Consider the following 20,428-nt stretch of genomic DNA (forward strand, 5'->3'; position numbering starts at 1 on the left):
TAACAGAGCAACTAAGCAAAACCAAAAGCTCAGACAACATTCAACGACATTTCATGGCAAGGTGTCAGCAAATCACCAAAAGCCAGTGGGAAACCTATGTCTGTGTAGGAGGAAACAAAGGCCAGGAGCTCTGAGATGCAGTGCAGAGGAGGAACATTTGCCTAGCATGGGTTTGGGTCCTTTCCTGGCACTACAAAAACTAAGATAAAGGTAAAGGGGGGAAGAGCGATGAGACACAAGAAAATTTGCATGAACGGAACTGTCGGCATTTAGTCTAGGCTCTTCCCCACAGTTACCTGGTAACTACCAGGTATGCCTGCCTCACTATAAAAGGGGCTGCTTTACCCCTCCTCTCTTGCCTCTCTTGCTCCCCTGTCCTTGTTCCCTTTCCCTCTTCTCCCTCTCTCTCCATTCCCCTCTCCACTCTCTCTCCATGTGCTCATGGCCAACCTCTTCTCTCTCTCTCTCTCTCTCTCTCTCTCTCTCTCTCTCTCTCTCTCTCTCTCTCTCTCTCTCCCTCCCTCTCTTCCTCCCTCCCTCCCTCCCTCCCTCCCTCTTAACTCCCCTCCCCATGCCCTGCATAAACTCTATTCTGTACTATACTGTCTGTGGCTGGTCCCTCACAGGGGAAGGGATGTCTCGGCATGAGCCTGCAAAGGCACCCCCTTTCCCCTTCCCCCACATCTTACCACACCTCCAAACATATCTCTGTTTTCTCTTTATTTTTATAACAGAGGGAACTGAAGAGCTCCACAAAGAACTGCAAGGGCCTGGCAGTGTGGTTCTGAAAGACTCACTGGAGTCCTCAGGACAACTCCCTAGGACAGAACGCCACTCTGAGGAGAAATGGCCAGGGGCAGAATCAGAACGGAGCAAACCAGGCAACAGTAGAAAGAGGATGAATAGACAGATAAAAGGGGGGACAGACTGTAAAAGCAGGGCCACCATTTTCTATTGTTTCCTACACTCCAGATGGTGAACCACGCAGCACTGCAACCTCTTTGGGAAGTTAAAAAACTCTTCCACAGAAGTCATCTGAGAACATTAGCATGTCAGATCTTTGCATTACAATTCATAAAAGTAGCAAATTTACAGTTACAAAACAGCAACAAAAATAACTTATGCTTGGGGAAGGAGGGGGTCACCTCAATACCAGGAAACATATTAAAGGGTTAGGAAAGTTGAGAACCACCAGCTCAGGGCTTTATCCATGCCAAGCGACTGAGCTATAGCTCCAGACCACCAGCTTTTTAGTTGATATGAAAATAGAGGCACTTTGTTAAGTTAGAAAAGTCATCAAACCCAGACTCCTTTTCTAATGTCTATGAGTGCTTTGCTTGCATATATGCCTGTGCATCATGTATATGCAGTGTCCACAACAACCAGAAGAGGGCGTCAGAAACCATGGACCTGGGATGAAAGACGGTTGTGAGATGCCTGGTGGGTGCTGGGACCCAAACCCAGGTCCTCTGCATCAGCAACAACTTAAGTACTGAGTCATCTCTCCAGCACTCAAGACTCCTTTTTAAACTCCATGAAAACTAGTTAAATAAGTATTAACAGGAAAGAGTAAGTCTATAAGCATTTCTATAAGAAAAAGAGAGGCTGAGGGACAAAATTATATCTCTAGGGATATGTGACAATGAAAGCATGCCAAAAAGGCATTTTAAAAAGCACATGAAACATAACATATTTCAAAATAGCCTATAAATATTTTAAATTATGCAAGGCTTGGAAGGAAAGAAACATAAATTAGAGTCGAGAAAATTCAAAGTGAAATGACAGATTTCAAAAAGATAAATGGAGGTTGAAAACATTAGCTTAGAAATAAAAACTAAGACCCAAGGTATGAACCCCTGGATTTGATTCCCAGCAGGGGGGAGGGGGCAGGGAAGTGAAGATTAAGATAGAAGAAATGTAAGAAAAATCATATCTAACAGATTATCTGAAACTTAGGAAAATTTTTAATGAGAAATATAGGAAGAAAGGAAGAGAGACTTCAGAGGACTGAAGCAGAGGTCAAAATTTCACAGTGATCTGAGAAGGTTTTTTCAATAAATAAATAAAAAGATTTGAAACTTCATATTAAAAAGAGCTATTGTGGCTGGATGTAGCTAGAGCTCAGGGCTACAGCCTCACCTAACCTGTCCAAGGGTCTAAATTTAATCTCCAGTGTGGGAAAAAGAAGCACACTGTATACCTGGGTACCAGCTAGAACAGCTATATCAAGGTATTCTCTAATACTGAGTGTGATGGTGCATACCTGTAATTCCAGCACCTGAGAAGATCAAGAGCTCTGGGCTAGCCTTGGTTACATAGCAAATTGAGACCAGCCTGAGCTACATGAGACTTTGTTTCAAAACAGAAAACAAAAAATCTCTGGCAAAATTAATGCACTTTAGAGACCACCACCCTATAGGCAACTTTTGTTTCTTTCAAAGTACATGAATTATAAGGAAAAGTTAGGTCAACGCCCAGCAAGCTTTTTACTGAAGAAAAAGAAAGACTAAAGAAAATGTAAACTAAAGACTTGACCTCCATTAGTGCAACTGTACTTTTGGGCTACTTTATTGGGTTCTTGGAGCTATCACCCTTCTCTACCCCAATCCCTTTAAAAACCCCAACACTAGGCAGGCAAGAAAGAAGGTTAGAAAGGAAGCAGCCAGCACATAGACCTCTTTAGACTACTTCCTGGTGATTAGGGGCATCAAATTCCTTACGACAAGTCCAATCTTCATTGTAAGGATATCTCCAACCAGCAACCAGCAAAAGCAATCAGCAACCAGCAACCAACAGCAACAGGCACCAACAGCGGTAGCCTCTCGGAGCTCTGGCATTTTTAAACCCTCTTAAGAGTACCCAGAATTCCATATAAAAATTATCTTCAGCTAGCAGAATCACGCCCCTGCCAGAGCATGAGACAAATCACAGTCAGCTGCTGTGGACAAACCAAAGCAGCCTCATATCCCACACCTGGGGTTAAAACAAAAACATAGTCACATAACACAACTGTGTCTTTAAAGAAACTAAAGTTCTCACTACACAGTAACTTTGACCTTTCTCAGACAAAAGCTTAATGAGATGCAGAAAAATTAAAAGGATTATTATCCCCATGAGCCCTTCTTATGGATCCCAGAGAAGAACTTTACATGAGCAAAATGACTACACACAGACCCAAGTTTTAGTAGTATTAAGTATGTAATTGCTGAAGAATTAAATGAAGGTTAAAAAATGAGATTTTTTTTAATATAGTCCTGGGCAATGCTGGACAAGTACTGCACCATCACAACTGATTATAAAGTCAGTGGCTTAAAACAGGAAAAACTGATTCTCCATTCCGGAGGTCAAAAATCCAAAACCAATTTTACCTGGCTGATCAAAAGGTTCTGCCAGGCTGCACTATCTGAAAGATGTTCCCGGGAGAGTCCATTTCTTGCCTCTCCTCCTGCAACTTGACTTGTAACAGAACCACCCCAACCTCGGTCTCCATGGTTACGCTTCGCTCTGTGTATAATCTCCCCCTGCCTTCCTTGTGAGGACAACTATGATTTATTTAAGGCCCACCCAGATAACAAGGAGCAGCCTCCCTTTCTCAAGATCCTCAACATAGTCACGGATGCAAAGTCTTCTGGGCAGAGTAACAGTCACAGGTCCCGGGGGTTAAAGAGAAGGGACTTTTTATCCTAGCCTGACCCTCACAATTGCAAAACTTGCTAACTTCCTGTTACTGTAACACATCCCTGAGACAAATGTTTCTCTTCATAAACAATATTCAGCTTACAGTCTTAGATGTTCCCTAAGCAATAATTTGACCTTGCCACTTTGGGACCTGGAACAAAGATGAGTACCACAGCAAACGTAAGTAGATCTGAGAACTCATCTCAGGATGTGAAAACAGACAGAAGAACTCAGAGTCCCAGAGGCCCTCCAAGGGCACTTCTCCAGTGACTGAACATCTCCCACTAGGCCCTACGTATTGTTTGTTTATTTACTTTTTAGGTTCATTATGCTTATCTGTGAATAAGTATGTGTCTGTGTGAAAATGTGTGCCACATGTGTGCAGTCCCCTCCAAGGCCAGAAGAGGGAGTCATATCTCTGGAGCTAGAGTTACAGGTGGTTGTGAGCCACGCAACACAGATGCTGGGTACTAAATTCTGAGTCCTCTGCAAGAATAGCATGTGCCCTTAATCACTGAAACATCTCTCTAATATCAAGTAGCCCAAGCTGGCCTGACACTCATGATGTAGTCTAGGATGACCTTGAACTCTGGATCCTCCTGCCTTTGCTTTTCAAGGGTTAGAATCAGTTGTGGGATGCCACTCCAAATGAAGTCCCATTTCTTAAAGGTTTTACAACCTCCATTGATGCCCCTCAGCATGTGGAGAACAGAGGTCCATGTTGGGTGTCTTCCTCAGTCACCCACTTTATTATTTGGTAGAGAGTCTCTCTCTCTCTCTCTCTCTCTCTGAACCTGGAGCTCATGATTTCAGCCAGATCACCTGACCAGCAAGCTCCAAGGGTTCTCTGCCCCCACCTCCAGCATCTGGCTCTGAGATGGATCAAACTCCAGTCCTCAAGCTCATACAGGAGGGGTGCCTTACCAACTGAGCCATCTCCCCAGCCAGACTGAACAGTGTGTTTTAAGGGGTCATTCCTCGGCTAAACTATAGCAGACCCCAGTAATATTCTTTTTATTTTTGTTACTTTTCAACTATGGGTACATGTATGTGAGAGTGCAGGCACATGCAGATTAGTGCCAAAATTCACATTAGATGCACAGAATCAAGAAGAGAGTGGCAGTTCCCCCCAGAGTGTGAAGTTATAGGTAATGCTGGTGCCAAGGACCAAACTCAAGTCCTCTACAAGAGCAGCATCCACTCTTAGCCACTGAGTGAGCCATCTCTCCATTTCAACAACTGCTCTCCTCGTCTTTTATTTGTTAGTGGTACTAGAGACTAAACCTGGGGCTTCACAGTTGCCAAGTAAGCACTCTGCCACTGAGCGATACACCACATGCCAAGTCAGTTATTTATTTCTCTCTTTGAGACTGAGTCCCCCCAAATTGCCCAGGCTGCCCTTGAACTTGCTATGCTCCTACTTCAGCCTCCAGATTGGCTGGGATTGCAGACCCTCACGCACCACGAGGCTCAGCACACATTCAACTTTTAAACGGTAGAACATAGATGGCATTTGGAAAAGAAAAGTCTTCAAACTTTTCAGTAATCATAGCTGATATTAGTACAATCAGTCTGAGAGGGCTAATCATGTGTTACAGAATAAAACAAGCGAGTAATTGTGGGATATTCAGCTGTTACTTCCTTCTATGTGCACAAACACTAGAATTCTTAATGTGGAAGAAGGAACCTGTTAAGTAGAAAAGAATATCAAATTTCTAGATTCAAATTCTATCTGGAAATATCAGTGCCCCCTACCTTAAGGCCCTTCTTAGCATACTACCCTTCCACATAATTTCCAGGCTCTATCTCTGAAAACTGACCTCTACCTCTACCTCCACCACCACACAATGGCTATCCAGTAGAAATGGACACCCCTGGTGCCCAGGATGGTGCTTCTGCACCAGCGTTGAACAAGATACCAGGTCTTCCTAGAGAAATGGGTGGCTCCAGGGTTGAGACAAAAACATGCACAAAGTCTAGAGAAATAAAAGGAAGGAGAACAAGAGAGAACAGGCAACAGGGGGAGGGAGAAAGAGAAATTCCCCCACCCAGCAGACAAATCAGCTCCTAGACTCTGTGCTTATAAAATGGGCTTAGACTGGATCCCCAACATTAAGGGGAAGGGGAAAAAGGAAAGGGAAAGGGGACCTCACGCAACCCTGCACAACAGGCACAGACCCAGAAAGGGGAGGGGTGGCTCTCCAGAGGCTAAAGCAGGAGGATCACACATTCAAAGCCAGCCTGGGTGGCATACATGGTGAGGCATCAATCAATCAATAACATGTTTTTAAAAGGTAATCGCTGGCAGTATCTAATCAAACCTGCAGAAGAGAGCTTTGACCTAGAGACTTTGAAGACGTGAGTCCAACTAGGAAAGTGTCTATACAAAGTACATACACATCAAGCCTCCCTGGCCAGCTGCCATCAGACAGTCCCCAAAATGCCTGATTTCCCCCCCCCCCCTCCTAAGCACTACCCCCCATACCTGCAGGGAGATAAGGGCTGGTTTCTTATCCACTGAGTATATCCAGTATCTCATTCAATTATGCATTCCGTTGTAAATTCATAAAAAGGGCACTCTGGACTAATAAATCAGGTTTGACAACCTGAATAACTCAGATCTGCCCATAAATGCCCCTATTCTGTGTGCTCACACACCAGCAGCTATCTCGGCACATTCTGCAGTCACCCTGGAACCTTTTAAAAATTACAATGTGGGCCCCACCCCCAAGCTAAGCAGGAAATAAGAAGCCATGGATGTAAGGGGATCATATTTTGTAAGGTCTCTGGATGAACATAAGGTTCAGTTAGACTGCAAACACTGTCATACAAAATTCTGTTTCTAGGGCAACAAGGTTAAGGGCAAGACTTTCGAACTGTGGGCCACAAATGCCACAATTTAAGGTCAAGACCTTTCCCCTGGGGGTGGCAAACACACATTGGGCTCTTTTTGCTTGAACTTGTCAGTATTCAAGATCCTATCCCCAACTTTTTTTTTTCTTTACTTTTACTTTCTGTGGAATTTGACCGTATAGAGATCTGCTGCTTTTCAAAGTTCCCCTTTTTGACTCTAATAGGATAAAACTGAAGACTACGACACACACATGCACACCACACCACACACACACACACACACACACACACACACACACACCACGCACCACAAAGCAGTAAAAGGTATAAATATTTGAGAATTGAAGCTATGTAGAGAAGCCATTCTGCCTGCATGTACTTCCATCAGAACCACGAGTTGAGCCAGAGGAAGAAATACCACATCTTCCTCCGCTACATCTTGATCACTACGGGCACTTTACACAGCCCCAGAACCCATGCTGTGAGCACTGTGCAGCCTTGCTGGGCTCTGGCTGTTTGCTCTAATTGATCTGTCAACCAGTATGTGAGCTTGAAGTTACGGGGATGTCACTTGGCCAGGGCCAGGGCGCATGATCTGCAGAGAACTCAGGAAGAATAAGGAGAGCCCCCCCCCCCCAGAGGTGGGGTTGGGAGGGGCCCCGGTGCCTCACTCTGAGACCTGGATGCTGCCTCTACTCCATTATTTACAGATGAGGGGACTGGGGTACAAAGAGGTGGAAGAGACTTATTCAACAAGAAGTGGGATGGGCTCTGCAGCCCATTCAGATGGCTTCCATTCCCCAACTCTAGACCTCGGCCCCAGCTTCCAGCTAAGAGTTCTTATTAGGAAGGAAAATGTAAACCAGGATGGGGACTCAGAACACTACAGTGTCCCCAGCTGCCACATCCAAAGCAGGAGACTTCTCCGGTGAGTCAGTGGCCTCAAGTGTGTGCTTCAGGCATATTTTTAATGAAAAGCAATTTCCAGCTACGGTTGGAGAGGGGAAATAAGGAGTCAGGAAGAGGCATCACGGTCACAAGATGCCTGATACCCCAAGAGCTTTAAGGATATCAGTATCACTCTGAAAAGGCAAGATCCTCACCAGACCTCAGCCACCACTGTGTGTCTTTGCAGCTGCTACATGCCGGTGCTCTGGGAAACATTAAAGTGGAGCCATGTCTGTGGGCCTGTGCTACACAAGAACATAAGGGGAGTATAAATCAAATGCTGAAATAGCAATAGATAGAGGAACGAGAGACACCGGTATTTGACGGGCTAAGTAAACCTCACCATGGAGTCAGGATTGTCTTCATCTTAGGTCTCCAACAACAAAGCTAGCTTCAACAACTCACCTCTGCAGGGAAAGTGGGAGCCTCGCCATAAGGAGCCTCACCACCCTGCCAAGAGAAAGCCTGGGGGCAGAAGTCAAACACGGCCTCTTCCCCAGAAACCATTTCTATAAAGTGAACTCCACCCACATTAGATGACAACTGGGTCAGAATTATTACACTGCAAACGAGCCATGTAGGGTAGCTGTAGAGATGGCTCAGTGGTTAAGAACAGCAACTCAGCTGAGCATAGTAGTGCATGCCTTTGATCCCATCACTCTTGAGGCAGAGGCAGGCAGATCTCTGAGTTCAAGGCCAACCTGGTCTACAGAATGAATTCTAGGACAGCCAGGGCTACAGAGAAAAACCCTGTATCAAAAAACAACAACAAATGAACACTGATCCCTTCTAGAGGACCCAGGTTCTCCTCCCAGCACCTCCATGGCAGCTCACAACTAGGGAATCAATGCTCTAGTTTTAGATCCTACAAGTACCAGGCATACACAGATGTACATAAAATTATAAGAGCCATGCTGACGATCCCGCTCCTGACAAGGGTACCCAAGAAAACACGCTGAGAAGGGAATTCAGAGACATTCAATACCTGTTTCATTCAGTCTTTGGCCCATTTACCAGCAAGCACTGTTCTATGCAATGGGAATGCACCATCCAGGGTGGGGTAGGGCACAGAAACAAAACAACTACTGTCATAAAAAGCCTTGAGTGCCAGCAAGACAGTATAGCAGGCAGTCACCGATGACCGAGCTCAACCCCGGATCCCATGTAAACATGGAAAGGGGGAAAAAAAAGACACCTCCACAATGCTGTCCTCCTCACTCAAGGAACCAAACACCTCCCAACACAAATATGGAAAGATGAAACAGATGCTAATCTCAAAGTCCCAGCAAGGAAGGTCACAGTGAAATGTCTCAACCATTATGAAAATGCTTGAAACAAACGAAAAATACAAAATGGCAGCAAACACAAACAAACAGGCAGACAGACAAATAAATAAAAGACAAATGTTACAATGCCCCAGGCTAGCCCCATACTATGAATTACAATCTCTAGGATGGCTCAGCTATGTTAGTCAGCTTTCTGTTGATGTTACAAAATAGACAAAAGAGACAATCAACCGTGTAACACTTTGTCTTGACTCTGTTTCAGAGGCTTTGATTGGAGATGGATAAGGAAACATCTGGTCCATAGTGTAGAAAGGGATCTACACACATGTGCTGTTATTAACTTAGCACATACACAGTGACAGTAGCTTCTCTGTTCCGACTCTCCAGTTAAGGGGGAACCTGGAGGAGTACAGGATCGACACCCACAGGCACTAACTAGACTAGTGACCCCAAAACACCTGAGCCCAAACACGCAGAAAATGAGAAAAAGGTACCAAGGATGACAAAAGGGACAAAGACATCGCAAGTCTTAAAACCGTGGCTGACCCCTTGATGGGGAGGAGTTTTGGAATGACCGCCTTGGTCCAGCTCCCTGCAAAGCCAGCCAGCTTTAGAGGGAGGGATGTGAAGGCTGGGAGTGATGGTTTGTATATGCTGTGCCCAGGGAGTGGCACTATCAGAAGGTGTGGCCCTGTTGGGGTAGGTGTGTCACTGTGGGTGTGGGCTTTAAGACTCTCAACCTAGATGCCTGGAAGTCAGTATTCTACTAACAGCTTTCAGATGAAGAGGTAGAACTCTCAGCTCCTCCTGCACCATACCTGCCATGCTCCCTCCCTGATGATAATGGACTGAACCCCTGAACCTGTAAGCCAGCCCCAGTTAAATGCTGTCCTTTGTAAAACTTGCCTGGGTCATGGTGTCTCCTCATAGCAGTAAAACCCTAAGGCACCAGGCCTCCCAGGGAGTTAACTTGCCACCTTCACAGACAAAAAGCACAACTTAGGCTGTGTTCCTGCCTCTGCTGCTTGCTGGCCTTTCCAGGTATCCAAAGGTCTTCACTCCAGTCGCAGCTTCAGTCCATAGTCCACCGGTCTGAACCACCAGTGCTCAGGGTCTGCACTGACTGGCACAGTCACAGCACATGGGAACATGTGGCCCAGGAGGGCTTCTCACGCCATCCAGGCAGGAAGCAGAGAGAGAGAGAACGGGAGTAAGGAGCTGGGGTTTCCGAAACATCTTCAAGGACACCTTCCCAGTAATCTTTCTTTTAGTAGATCCCACTTTCGGGGGCCCACTGCCTTTCTATGGTACCTTAACACATGGTCCTTTTGAGGATCCGAAGCCCAAATCATAGCACCAGCCATCCGTAGCTTTTCTCTTGTTTTATTTCACTGCCCAGATAGTCCAGTTAGCAGTACGTCTGAGAAACAACCTTCCAATGCCATGCCTCAAACACTCAATCAGAAGAGCCTAGAAACTTTAAACATCTCCCATGCTACTTCAGCAAACCTGGGCTTAGAGGCTTTATTCTTTACTTTCTGACTTCAGATTGTTCTGAGATAAGCCAACGATTGAGAACAGTTGCTTTATTGATCACAAGCTAACAGAAATCAGTATGTTCTCAAGTCACTGTGCGTTGGTGGGAAGTGTTCTCTTCTCGGCCACCTCCTTCCACCCAATGAACCTCTACAGTGAGATTCTGTCTCCTTCAACACTCAAGTCTGTCCTTTGAACTGGTCATCACCCACACCCAAGGTGGAGGCTTCCAGAATAAGTGCAGAGAGGGGCCAGGGAGACAACTTAGCAGGTCAAAGTGACTGCAGCACTAGCCTGCAGACATGAAGTTGATTCCCAGAACTGACATACAAACCCAGACTCGGTGGCACACTTTTATAATCCCAGCCCTCCTACGGAGAGTTGAGGGGTGGAGACAAGGAGAATCAGCTGGAAGCTCACGCATGGGCCAGCTAACCAGGAGTATGCTCAAGCAGCAGAAACAACAAGACTGACCTTGCCTCAGCCGGGTGGAAGGCAAGAACCAACTCCCCAAAGTTGTTATCTGATGCACAGACACGGCATATGCCTGTATGTGCCAAGTGCAAGTGAATGAGCACACCCATATGTAATTAATTTTAATAGTAAGACTGTGTAGGCATAGCCATTGCACTCAGTTCTCAGATGACACCCAAACCTTACCACAGAAAACCAACCGGGTTCCATGCAGGGAGGAGTATATGAGGACTTAGCTTTCTGTGGGCACAGAACTCGCTAGACGCGCCTTCTTAAACAACTTTAAAGCCAGCTGCTCTGATGTTTGAAAGTAAACACGGTGCCGAGCAGAAAAACCGAAAAGGGAAATGTAAGCATCGCAAGGTATTAATTAATCCCATGCTGCAAGATTCCTTCTGCTTAGATTAGCTCTGCTTAAAGAAATATTTACCCACGAAACTCAAAGGCAAGTGAAGACAGACAGCACACCATACTTAAGATACTGTGATTTTTAATCATAACAGGGATTAAAAGGCTGGGACAAATGTGATGAGGGCTTATACCAGAACCTAGTTAACCCTTCCCCGCCCCCTTCCAAGAAAGCTGACAGCTATTTTAAGCCCACACAGCAGTCTCGCTGTCTGATTTGCAACTTGAGGAGTCAGAGAAATTCCACAGCTAGATCTCTTCTTTTCCTTTTTTAAAGCAGGCATGTATAATAAAGATAATACATTACCAAACCTCACAGTTAGGAAGACAAGTGTGTGCGGCCCTTGTGTGGATTAAACCACGCAAAGACCGATCAAATGAAACAAACTGTACGTTGTAGAATTATTTAATGAAAACAGCAGCCCACTCTGTACCCCTGAGCTAGGCATTTGTGTGGACAGTTCCCTTCTCCCTCCCAGCCGCCTTATGGGGCAAACGAATGTGAAACATCCCTTCCAATAGAGATACATGAAGGAATTCATACAAGGTCACATAGCATGCAAGGGACAGAGCTAGGGTTCAAAGCCAATCACAGCTCCAGCTCCTGAATCTAAGCTAGGCACTCTTGCCAACCAAATTTATATGACATAAAATAGCAAGGTAAGCCAAGCATGGTGGCACATGCCTTTAATTCCAGCACTTTTGAGGCAGAGGTAGGTAGTCCACTGAGTTCGAGGCCAGCCTGCTCTAGGACAGCCAGAGCCACACAAAGAACCAATGTCTCAGAAAACCAAAAAAAAGAAAGAAAGAAAGAAAGAAAGAAAGAAAGAAAGAAAGAAAGAAAGAAAGAAAGAAAGAAAGAAAGAAAGAAAGAAAGAGAAAAGGAAAAAGAAAAGGAAAGGTAAGAAAGAAAAAGAAAAGTCAAAGTAAAAACATAGACAGTGAATGGAGGTGGGTGATGCAATCATTAAAGAAAACATAAAGAACAATTAGTAAATTATAATTACCTATTCCTGAAATTAAACATCTGTTTTAATTCAAACTCTAATTCCCCACTGCATTTATTCAGGGAAAAAAAAAAAAAAACCTCTTACTGAGAAATGGCACCATGAAAACTGGTAGTGAGACACCATGACAGAGTACCTCAAGTTAGTGGGGACCAAAAACTGAAGAACTAAAGCAGAGGAGCAGTCAGGAAGAGCCTGGCCCCAATGTGGCATCTCCCACTGAAGGTGGCCAGGGAGGAGAACCCTGGCAGTTCTCACAGGAAACAGCTAAGAAATTACATGTATTCATTCATTCATTCATTCATTCATTCATTCACATCTTATGCACGCAAGACAGTACATTCATGTCTTCGGAGGACACGGGGACAGAAGGAATGCAGACACAAAGACCCTCTGGAGACTGAAATGGGGCCAAGACACACAGCCTTCACTGTAGGCATGGGTCCTAACTTATATGAGGGGGTGGGGGAAGTGTGCAGAGCAGCACATATTCACTGCTTCCTCTTTGTCTCTGGATGGAAGTGTGACCAGTTCTCCCAAGCCCCTGCCACTGTGACTGACTTCCCCACCACAGGGGTTGTCACCCAAACTGTGAGCCAGAACAACGCCTTTATCCTTTGAGTTGCATTTGTCAAAGTATTCCATCACAGCAACAGAAAAAGAAACTAAGACAAGGTCAGAGTCAAAAGGTCGGGTGTATTATATGTTTAAATTTATCAAATGTCCAGGTTAGGAAAATCTAGAAACAGAACATAGAATACTGATGGCTTGGGATTGGAGACAGGGGTCCCTTTGAGATGGTGGAAATGTTCTAAAATGGACTGCAGCAATGGATGTTTGTGAATATACTAAAAAAGAAAATCACTGAGTCTGGACCAACCAATGTCCATGTTAAAACGTCAGGAACAGCAGCACGCATCTGGATTCTAGCCCTCAGGAACAGACACACACAGATCCCTGGAGCTCACTGGCCAGCAAGTCTCTTTAAATCATCGAACTCAAAATTCAGCAGGACATCCTGTCCCAAGCAGTAAGGAGGGCTGGAGAGATGGCTCCCCAGGTGAGAGCACCTACTGCTCTTGCAGAGGAGCCAAGTTCAGTTCCCAGCACCTATACCAGATGCCCCACAACTGTCTGTAATTCTAGCTGCAGGAGGTCATCTTTCTCTGGCCTCTGCAGCAGGCATCTACTGCACATACCCATACCCATCAAGTCCTAGCCTCCATATGCACACAAATACATACACTGCACCAATAAAGAAAAGAGAAGAGAAGAGAAGAGAAGAGAAGAGAAGAGAAGAGAAGAGAAGAGAAGAGAAGAGAAGAGAAGAGAAGAGAAGAGAGTGAAGTTTACCCCCCCCCAAAAAAAGGAAAAAGAAATGTATCAGAAATCAACTTTTCAGTGTAGGGCAAGAAAAAGGCAGCATGCTTCTTGAGCATAAGGATAAGGATAGCTAACAGGTCCCCAAGAAGCTACAGGCAGCACCCAGGTGACAAGTGTGAAGAGGACATGGGTAATTATAGCCAGCCACAGCACTGACTGTTCCTGTGTTTTGAAGCCCCATTATGAGTAAGCAACACTAAACATTAAGCTGAGTCTAATTAGAGTCCTATATATAGGTGACGGGCCATCATCACACGTGGCTTGCATGATTTTGACCACTAAAAAGGTCTAAGATATTTAGAGCAAAGGAACCATGACCAAACGCCATTAAATCATAAAATTTACAACTAAGGTAGAAATAGATTTCTCCATCAGGATACTTTGGCCCATCTACTTTTATGAGGATGACAAAGCTCTTTGCATCTGTAGGATCTCTCACCCCCATATGCAATTTTGCAACTTGACGTTGGCACTCCTTCATTTAGAAGTGGAGCTTGAGAAACTCGGGAGAAAGAACTCAGGCGGTAAAGTGTCTGCCACATCAGCATAAAGACCTCAGTTTGGAACCCAGGACCCATATAAAAAAGACAGGAAGGATGATACATGCTTGTAATCCCAGTGATACATGCTTGCAATCCCAGTGGTGAGAGGTAGAGTCAGAAGGATTGCTGAGTCTTGGCCATGAGTCAGCCTGGCCTACTGGCTGACTACAAAATTCGAGATGGTGGGCTGGAGAGGTGGCTCAGCTGTTAAGAGCAGAAGTTCCCTGGCAGACATCTCAGATTCAGTTCCCAGCACCCACATAATGGCTGTCTATAACTCTAGAGGATTCAATGCCCTCTTCTGGCCTCTGCTGACACTACATATATATGGTTCACAGACACATACAAGCACACACACACACACACACACACACACACACACTACTCTAGGTTGAACCATGGTCTCCACATATGCACTCACATTCACATATTCAAACACATCAAGAGAAGTGGAGTATATTTCTTTACCCCTATAGTCAGTTATGATCAACAGAAGACAGCAGAAGAGATCCTGTAAAACTCACAGAGCCAAGCCTTAACAGTGCCCTACCAAACAAAAGACCCACCATGCTATTCACCTTGTGTACAGCTGGGCTAAGCCCTACCTGAATTCCCAGGCCATGGATCATTAGCAAAATGCACAGCTGTTGTTCCTAGCCTGAGTCTTATGGTTGTTTACTAGACAGCAACAGATAACTGTATCCAGAGATTAGCGGTAGTTCTGTTATTATGTGGTTATGTACCTTGGGTCCTCTGTTTCCATCCAAAAAGTACGTCTACACTAGATAGCTAAGGTGCCATTCGGTTTTGACAATCTGAGCCATAGTCCAGAGAGTATCTGCTAGGCATACAGAGGGAACAACTATTTCATGAGTAGGTAAGGCAGCCACAGACCAGGGGGTCATATGCCCTGGAGGGTACTGATCAAAGGAGACAGATGCTAGAACAATGTAGGGCCCATAAGTGTTCAATACATTATGGTTTGGAAATGCAATATGTAGAGAAAATCTCTTGTGTAGTGTATGGAAGATTCATCTGTCAATAAAAGGTTGTTGACCTATTAGCTTAGGTAGGAACTAGGAGGAGGGAGGTCCACTGGGGAGTGAGGATTCTGGGACTGCATCAGGCAGGGAGGAGATTCGCCATAATGATGATATAGACAGTCTTATGAACCTGAGGCAAGGTAACTAGCCACATGGCAGAAATTAGAATAGAATAAATGGGTTAAGTCACAAGCCAGTCAGGGAACCAACCCAAGTTTATGGCTTAGGATATTTTATTCACAAATAATTCAACCTCAGAGTGGTTATTTCAGGAACTTTGGCTCAGGTGGAAAAGCCTGTGGTTACAGCAACATCCCCACAGGCTCGCATATCGAACTCTTCAACCCCAGCTCATGGTGCTATTTTAGGGGGTAGTAGAAACTTCACAAAGTGGGTGTTAGCTCGAGAAAGGAAATAACGAGGATATGCCTTGAAAGCTGTACCTGGTCCCCAGTCTGCTCACCACCAGCTACCTCTGCTTCCGTTATGCCATGAGGTGGGTGACTTCTGCCACATGCTTCCACCATCCCGATGGGTGGTAAAGATCACTCCACTGTGTGGAGCATTTGCTTCTGCGGGGCAAGTAAACACCTGAGCGCTGCCCTCCCGCTGGCTGCATGTCAAGTATGTGAGGGGTCCTGCAAGGCTAGGGTTCCCCTCTGCCATCAGAACCAGGAACTAGGACCACGGACTGAACCATCTGAATCCATGAGCTAAAATAAACCTTTCCTTCTTTAAGTTGTATGGATTGGGTATTCCGTCACAGTGACCAAAGTCCAACTGATGTCAAATAGTCTCCATTATCTGATGCTTACAAACTCTGTGAGAAACAGACAACACTCAGTGTAACAATCGCTACGAAAGTCTTCAGAGTTAGTACTTCAGAGTGCAACAATCAGCGGCATGCAACTAAGACATTTAAAAATTACCAAATATATAAGCATTTGAAGGATGGAAGAGACCAAAGGCTAGCTTTAATCAACTCGGCTGTGAGAACCATGGCAGGCAACAGCCTCCCTGAGCCTTATATCCTAGTTCATATAAACAGACATATGGAGACATGCATGGTTTAAAAAAAGTAGAAAGACTTAAGTGAAGCTTTGCAGGTGAAAGCATATAGTTTGGGCTTCATTGTGATATGCATTTGGGGTGGGGTGCATGCAGGAAGCTAGGGTCTCGGGTACCCACATCCTCCTCCCTCCACTTCCGGGGTACTGGGATTGCAGGTGTGCACCACCACACCTAGACCAGTGGTGTTGAGGATGTGACCCAGAGCTTCACGCATGGTAGGCAAGCACTCTACCAACCGATACCGGAAGGTATGTGTATTTAAGAACACGGAAGTTCAGCCAGGGACATGTCTTCCCAGGTAATCCTAAATCTTTGTGTTTCTGTGGAACTCTGAAAAACTAGAGGCATACATCCAGAGAATCTCTCCATCCAGTGTTGCTTCTGAAAAGCTGCCAACCCTTGGGAAAGGAAGCCTTGGGCTCCTTCTCCAAGGTGCCTAGCAAGGCAACCAGACATTTGCATTTTCCAGTTGGTGCTTTTCCAAAACAAGGAGCAAGTGCCTTGTGCTTTAACCCTGAAATGCCCATGATGATGCATGCCTCAGGACAGACACTGCTCAATAGAGATGGAAGCTAGCTACAGAGGCACTAACTGGCATGCCCAGGGTCGGTCGGGAGTGACGGCACACAAAGAGATGATCTTCTGTTTCTGCCTCTGAGCAGGTCTTGGCTGACATGGTATCTGAAGAATATGCCAGAGTCCAGCATCAACTACCAAGAGCCAGAATTCAGAACCCAGTCCATAACGTCAGCCTGGCCTAGAGAAGCTCCACCTACCCTTGTCTCTTCTTCTCTACTTCACGTTACTACACATGCCTGCCCCCCTGTGTTTCAGATCTGCGTTGGGAACACAACTTAGACCAGCCACGGCTCCTCTTCTTACTGACCACCACTGTCTGTGAATCTAGAGAGTTACTATAGAAACTACACCACGCAGCCCCCAGACATTTGCTTAGAAAAGAAACTACACGTTTAGTACTAGAGGGGGGAAAAAAGAGTGGGATCTAGGAAGTTGGAGCCAAGCTTCAAGCTCAGTATTTCTTAAGGACTGCAAACAGCTTTGTTAGGCCACCTCAATACTCACTAAAGCTACACACGTCCCATAAATATATCAACTGCTTACCAAATCCATAGGCCCAGACATACAGCAGCCCAATTGGGCATAGAGGAATTGGACTATTTTGTCTAAAACTATTCTTTGGTTGGCTGGGTGGTTGGTTTTCTCAGCTAGGACAATGTATCCTAGGCAAGCTACCAACTCATGGTAGTCCCCCTGCCTCAGCATTCCAACTGCGGATTATACTAAGAATTGGACTTTTCTTGCAATTTGTATGTGCACACATTAGATTTTTGACACCTATCTGGAACCAAATGCAGAGGCCCATGAGAAAAGAATAAAAGATAAAGAAATAAAAATTAAAAAAAACTTTAAATCGTCCTAGTCTTTCCCCCACTAGTTCTCTAAAAAGAAAAGGCTCTGATGAGGCTGGAGAGATGGTTCAGTGAGTGGCTGAGAACACACACACTGCTCTTACAGCAGATCTGAGTTCAGTTCCCAGAACCTACTTCAAAGAGTTCAGAAGCTCAGAAATATCTGTTACTCCAGCTCCAGGGGACTCCAGGAGACTCCAGGGGGCTCCAGGGGACCTTCATTCACATGCACATAACCACACACACGGACACACAATTTAAAATAATAAAAATATATATTTTAATAGAACACTGTGATTAACCAAGCAAGACAATGCCAATTTCTTAGTGTATGCATAACCAAGAAAATTAAATCTTAACCATAATAAAAAACATTATACTTTTAAGAAACTGCTTACCAAATCCATAGGCCCTGACATACAGGAGCCCAAACACCCCATATCTTAGGCCAACCAGATCTATTCCGAGATAGAGACGTGAGATAGGATCTTGGCTGACAGATCCCCTTTACTCAGCAATCCAGCTCTGTATTCCGAGGGAGAGTTTGACATCAATAGGGTGAAGAGGTAACTCTAATTCTAGAAGATATGACTGAGAAAAGTTGGGGTTTGGGGGGGATATGAGTCACCAATTCATCCATCTGCATGAGAAAAGGGGAGGAACTGTAAAGATAAATGACCTCTGGGCATCTGACACTCCAATGATGTTTTGCAAACTAAAGGAAATTGACACCTGACGGCAGTCCTTGCACAACAGGCTAACCTGCGGGTCACTGCAGAAAAGAGAACGGAGCAAGTCTGCCTTTTGTCAAAAGTCTTGTTCTCAAAACCCAATCTATACAGAGCTCGCTTAAATTCCACTCAGTAACAAGCACACTGTGCATGCTGAGCATCCCTGCGCGTTTCTTTCCTTAAGTTATAGGTAGGACTGGGCATCAGTCACGAGCAGAAGCCTTTTCCACTGAAAAGCACCATTCCGGGAAACTCCACTGCAGTCTTAGAAGCCAGAACTCCTTACACAGAGAGGTGCCTCATGGTCAGGTCACCGGGTTGCCTGTCTTATACACAACCACTGGTCCAGCGAGGTTTCCACTCCACCCCTCCCCCAAGGGTGGCTTTGGCCTTGACCCTGCAAATTCCAGTCTGGGCTAAATTCTTCATCAGCAACTGCTGAGATTTAACAGTGCACCACAAAACTAGAAAACAGGTTTCACCCCACTACTACACCAATGACTGACACATGCTAAAGTGTCCAAAAGCAGACATTTGGGAAGTAACTTTTAACACCTACACTCAACTACTTGGAATGAGTGTGTGTGTGTGTGTGTGTGTGTGTGTGTGTGTGTGTGTGTGTGTGTGTGTGAAATATACACATATATATATAACTTTTTTAAAAACCGGTCAGGAAACAAGCATTCTCCTTTTAAAACACCTCCAAAAGCACCTCTCTCATGGGAGGCCAGCAGGTAAATAACACCAGCGCTTCCTTAAAGCTTTCTAAAGAGCCAGACATGCAGGCTGCGCTGCTCAGCCTTCTCCGGGAAGTAACTCAATCCAGCCTTGGCGGGCGAGGATGGGGTGTCTGCAGGTAGGAGACGGGGAAGAGGCAGTACACCTCAAACTTTGCAGGTGCTCATTTTTAGCTGTTCTGGGCAAGAGCTGAGAAAGGCCTAGCCCACCTGCTCTGAGTCCAGGACCGCTGGCACCCCATTCCCCCAGACCTGCCCTCTCAGGGCACTGCCCTCCCGGTGGCCCCTCACCTTGGCCTCAAAAGAGATGCCGTGCTGGAAGGCGTCCTCGTTGTGCAAAGGGATCCGTAGATCGTGCCCATCGTCCACAAGGTTGTACTTGGTTTTGCTGGGCATGGTGACCCGCGGCGGACCCGCTGCTCCAAGGGGGCGGCGGTGGCGGCGACGAGAAAGAGCTGGCGAGACCCTGTGCAGAGAACAGTGGGGCCGGGCGAGGCGGCGGCGAGGACCCGGGTCGTGAGGTGGGCAGCCTGGGTGCCAGGAGGTGGCAGGGGTGAACCGGGAGCCGAGCCTCCCGAGGGCCGAGCGGCAGGGGCGGCGCGGATGCGGCTGGCGCGAGCAGCTCGGTGGCCGCGCTCTGACTACGGGGAGGCGGCCAGGCGGCCGGGCAGGCGGGAGCGAGCGGCGCGGAGCCCCGGACCGGGACGCCGAGCGAAGGGCGCACGGCCAGAAGCGGGACTAGACCGGGAGTCCGATCCCGAGCTCGGCGCGCACGGCCCGGGACGAGGAAGAAAGGCAGCGGCGGCGGTGGTGGCGGTGGCGGCGGAGCAGGGTGCCTGTCACGGAGACGCCGGATCGGCTGCCAGCCCGCGGCTCCTCCTGCGGGGCGGGCCTGGACCGACTCCTCCCGCGCGCTAGAGCCCCGCCCGCCGCCGCCGGGTCCGCCCCGCGCCCCGCGCCCCGCGCGCGCCCAGCAGGTGAAAGTCCCCGCAGCGCTGAGCCGAGACCCGGGAACTTCGCCCTGGCCAGACCGCAGGAGCGTGGCGATCCAGGCGCAGTCCGCTTAACTAGTAGTGGCGAAACGGCATCGCCTTGCATGTGTGTGTTTGTTTTGGTTTTGTTTGGGGAGCCCGAGAGAAGCGGTGTTAATATTGGGTTTTGTTTTCCCAAGAAGGCCAGAGATCTATCCCAGATACCCTCGGTCTGGACAGCATTAATTCAGAGATCCCCGCTTCTCCTCAGAATCAAGGCGAAAACCAAATAAGAGGGCTGTCTCCAGTGCTTTTTGTCCCTTTGGGTGT

General features: G+C 46.5%; 1 protein-coding gene across 1 annotated transcript in view; it reads right to left on the bottom strand.

Moving 5' to 3' along the window:
• Nos1ap (nitric oxide synthase 1 (neuronal) adaptor protein) overlaps nt 1-20,008 on the bottom strand; it is a 274,383-nt gene extending 254,375 nt beyond the window's left edge. The window contains exon 1 of the mRNA NM_001109985.2: nt 19,419-20,008. Within this exon, the coding sequence (NP_001103455.1) occupies nt 19,419-19,523 (105 nt within the window). The 5' untranslated portion in view covers nt 19,524-20,008. The remainder of the gene's footprint in view (nt 1-19,418) is intronic.
• Between the last annotated feature and the right edge of the window lie 420 nt (nt 20,009-20,428).

This window comes from Mus musculus, chromosome 1 (genome assembly GCF_000001635.26).
Source record: "Mus musculus strain C57BL/6J chromosome 1, GRCm38.p6 C57BL/6J".
Classification (NCBI taxonomy): domain Eukaryota; kingdom Metazoa; phylum Chordata; class Mammalia; order Rodentia; family Muridae; genus Mus; species Mus musculus.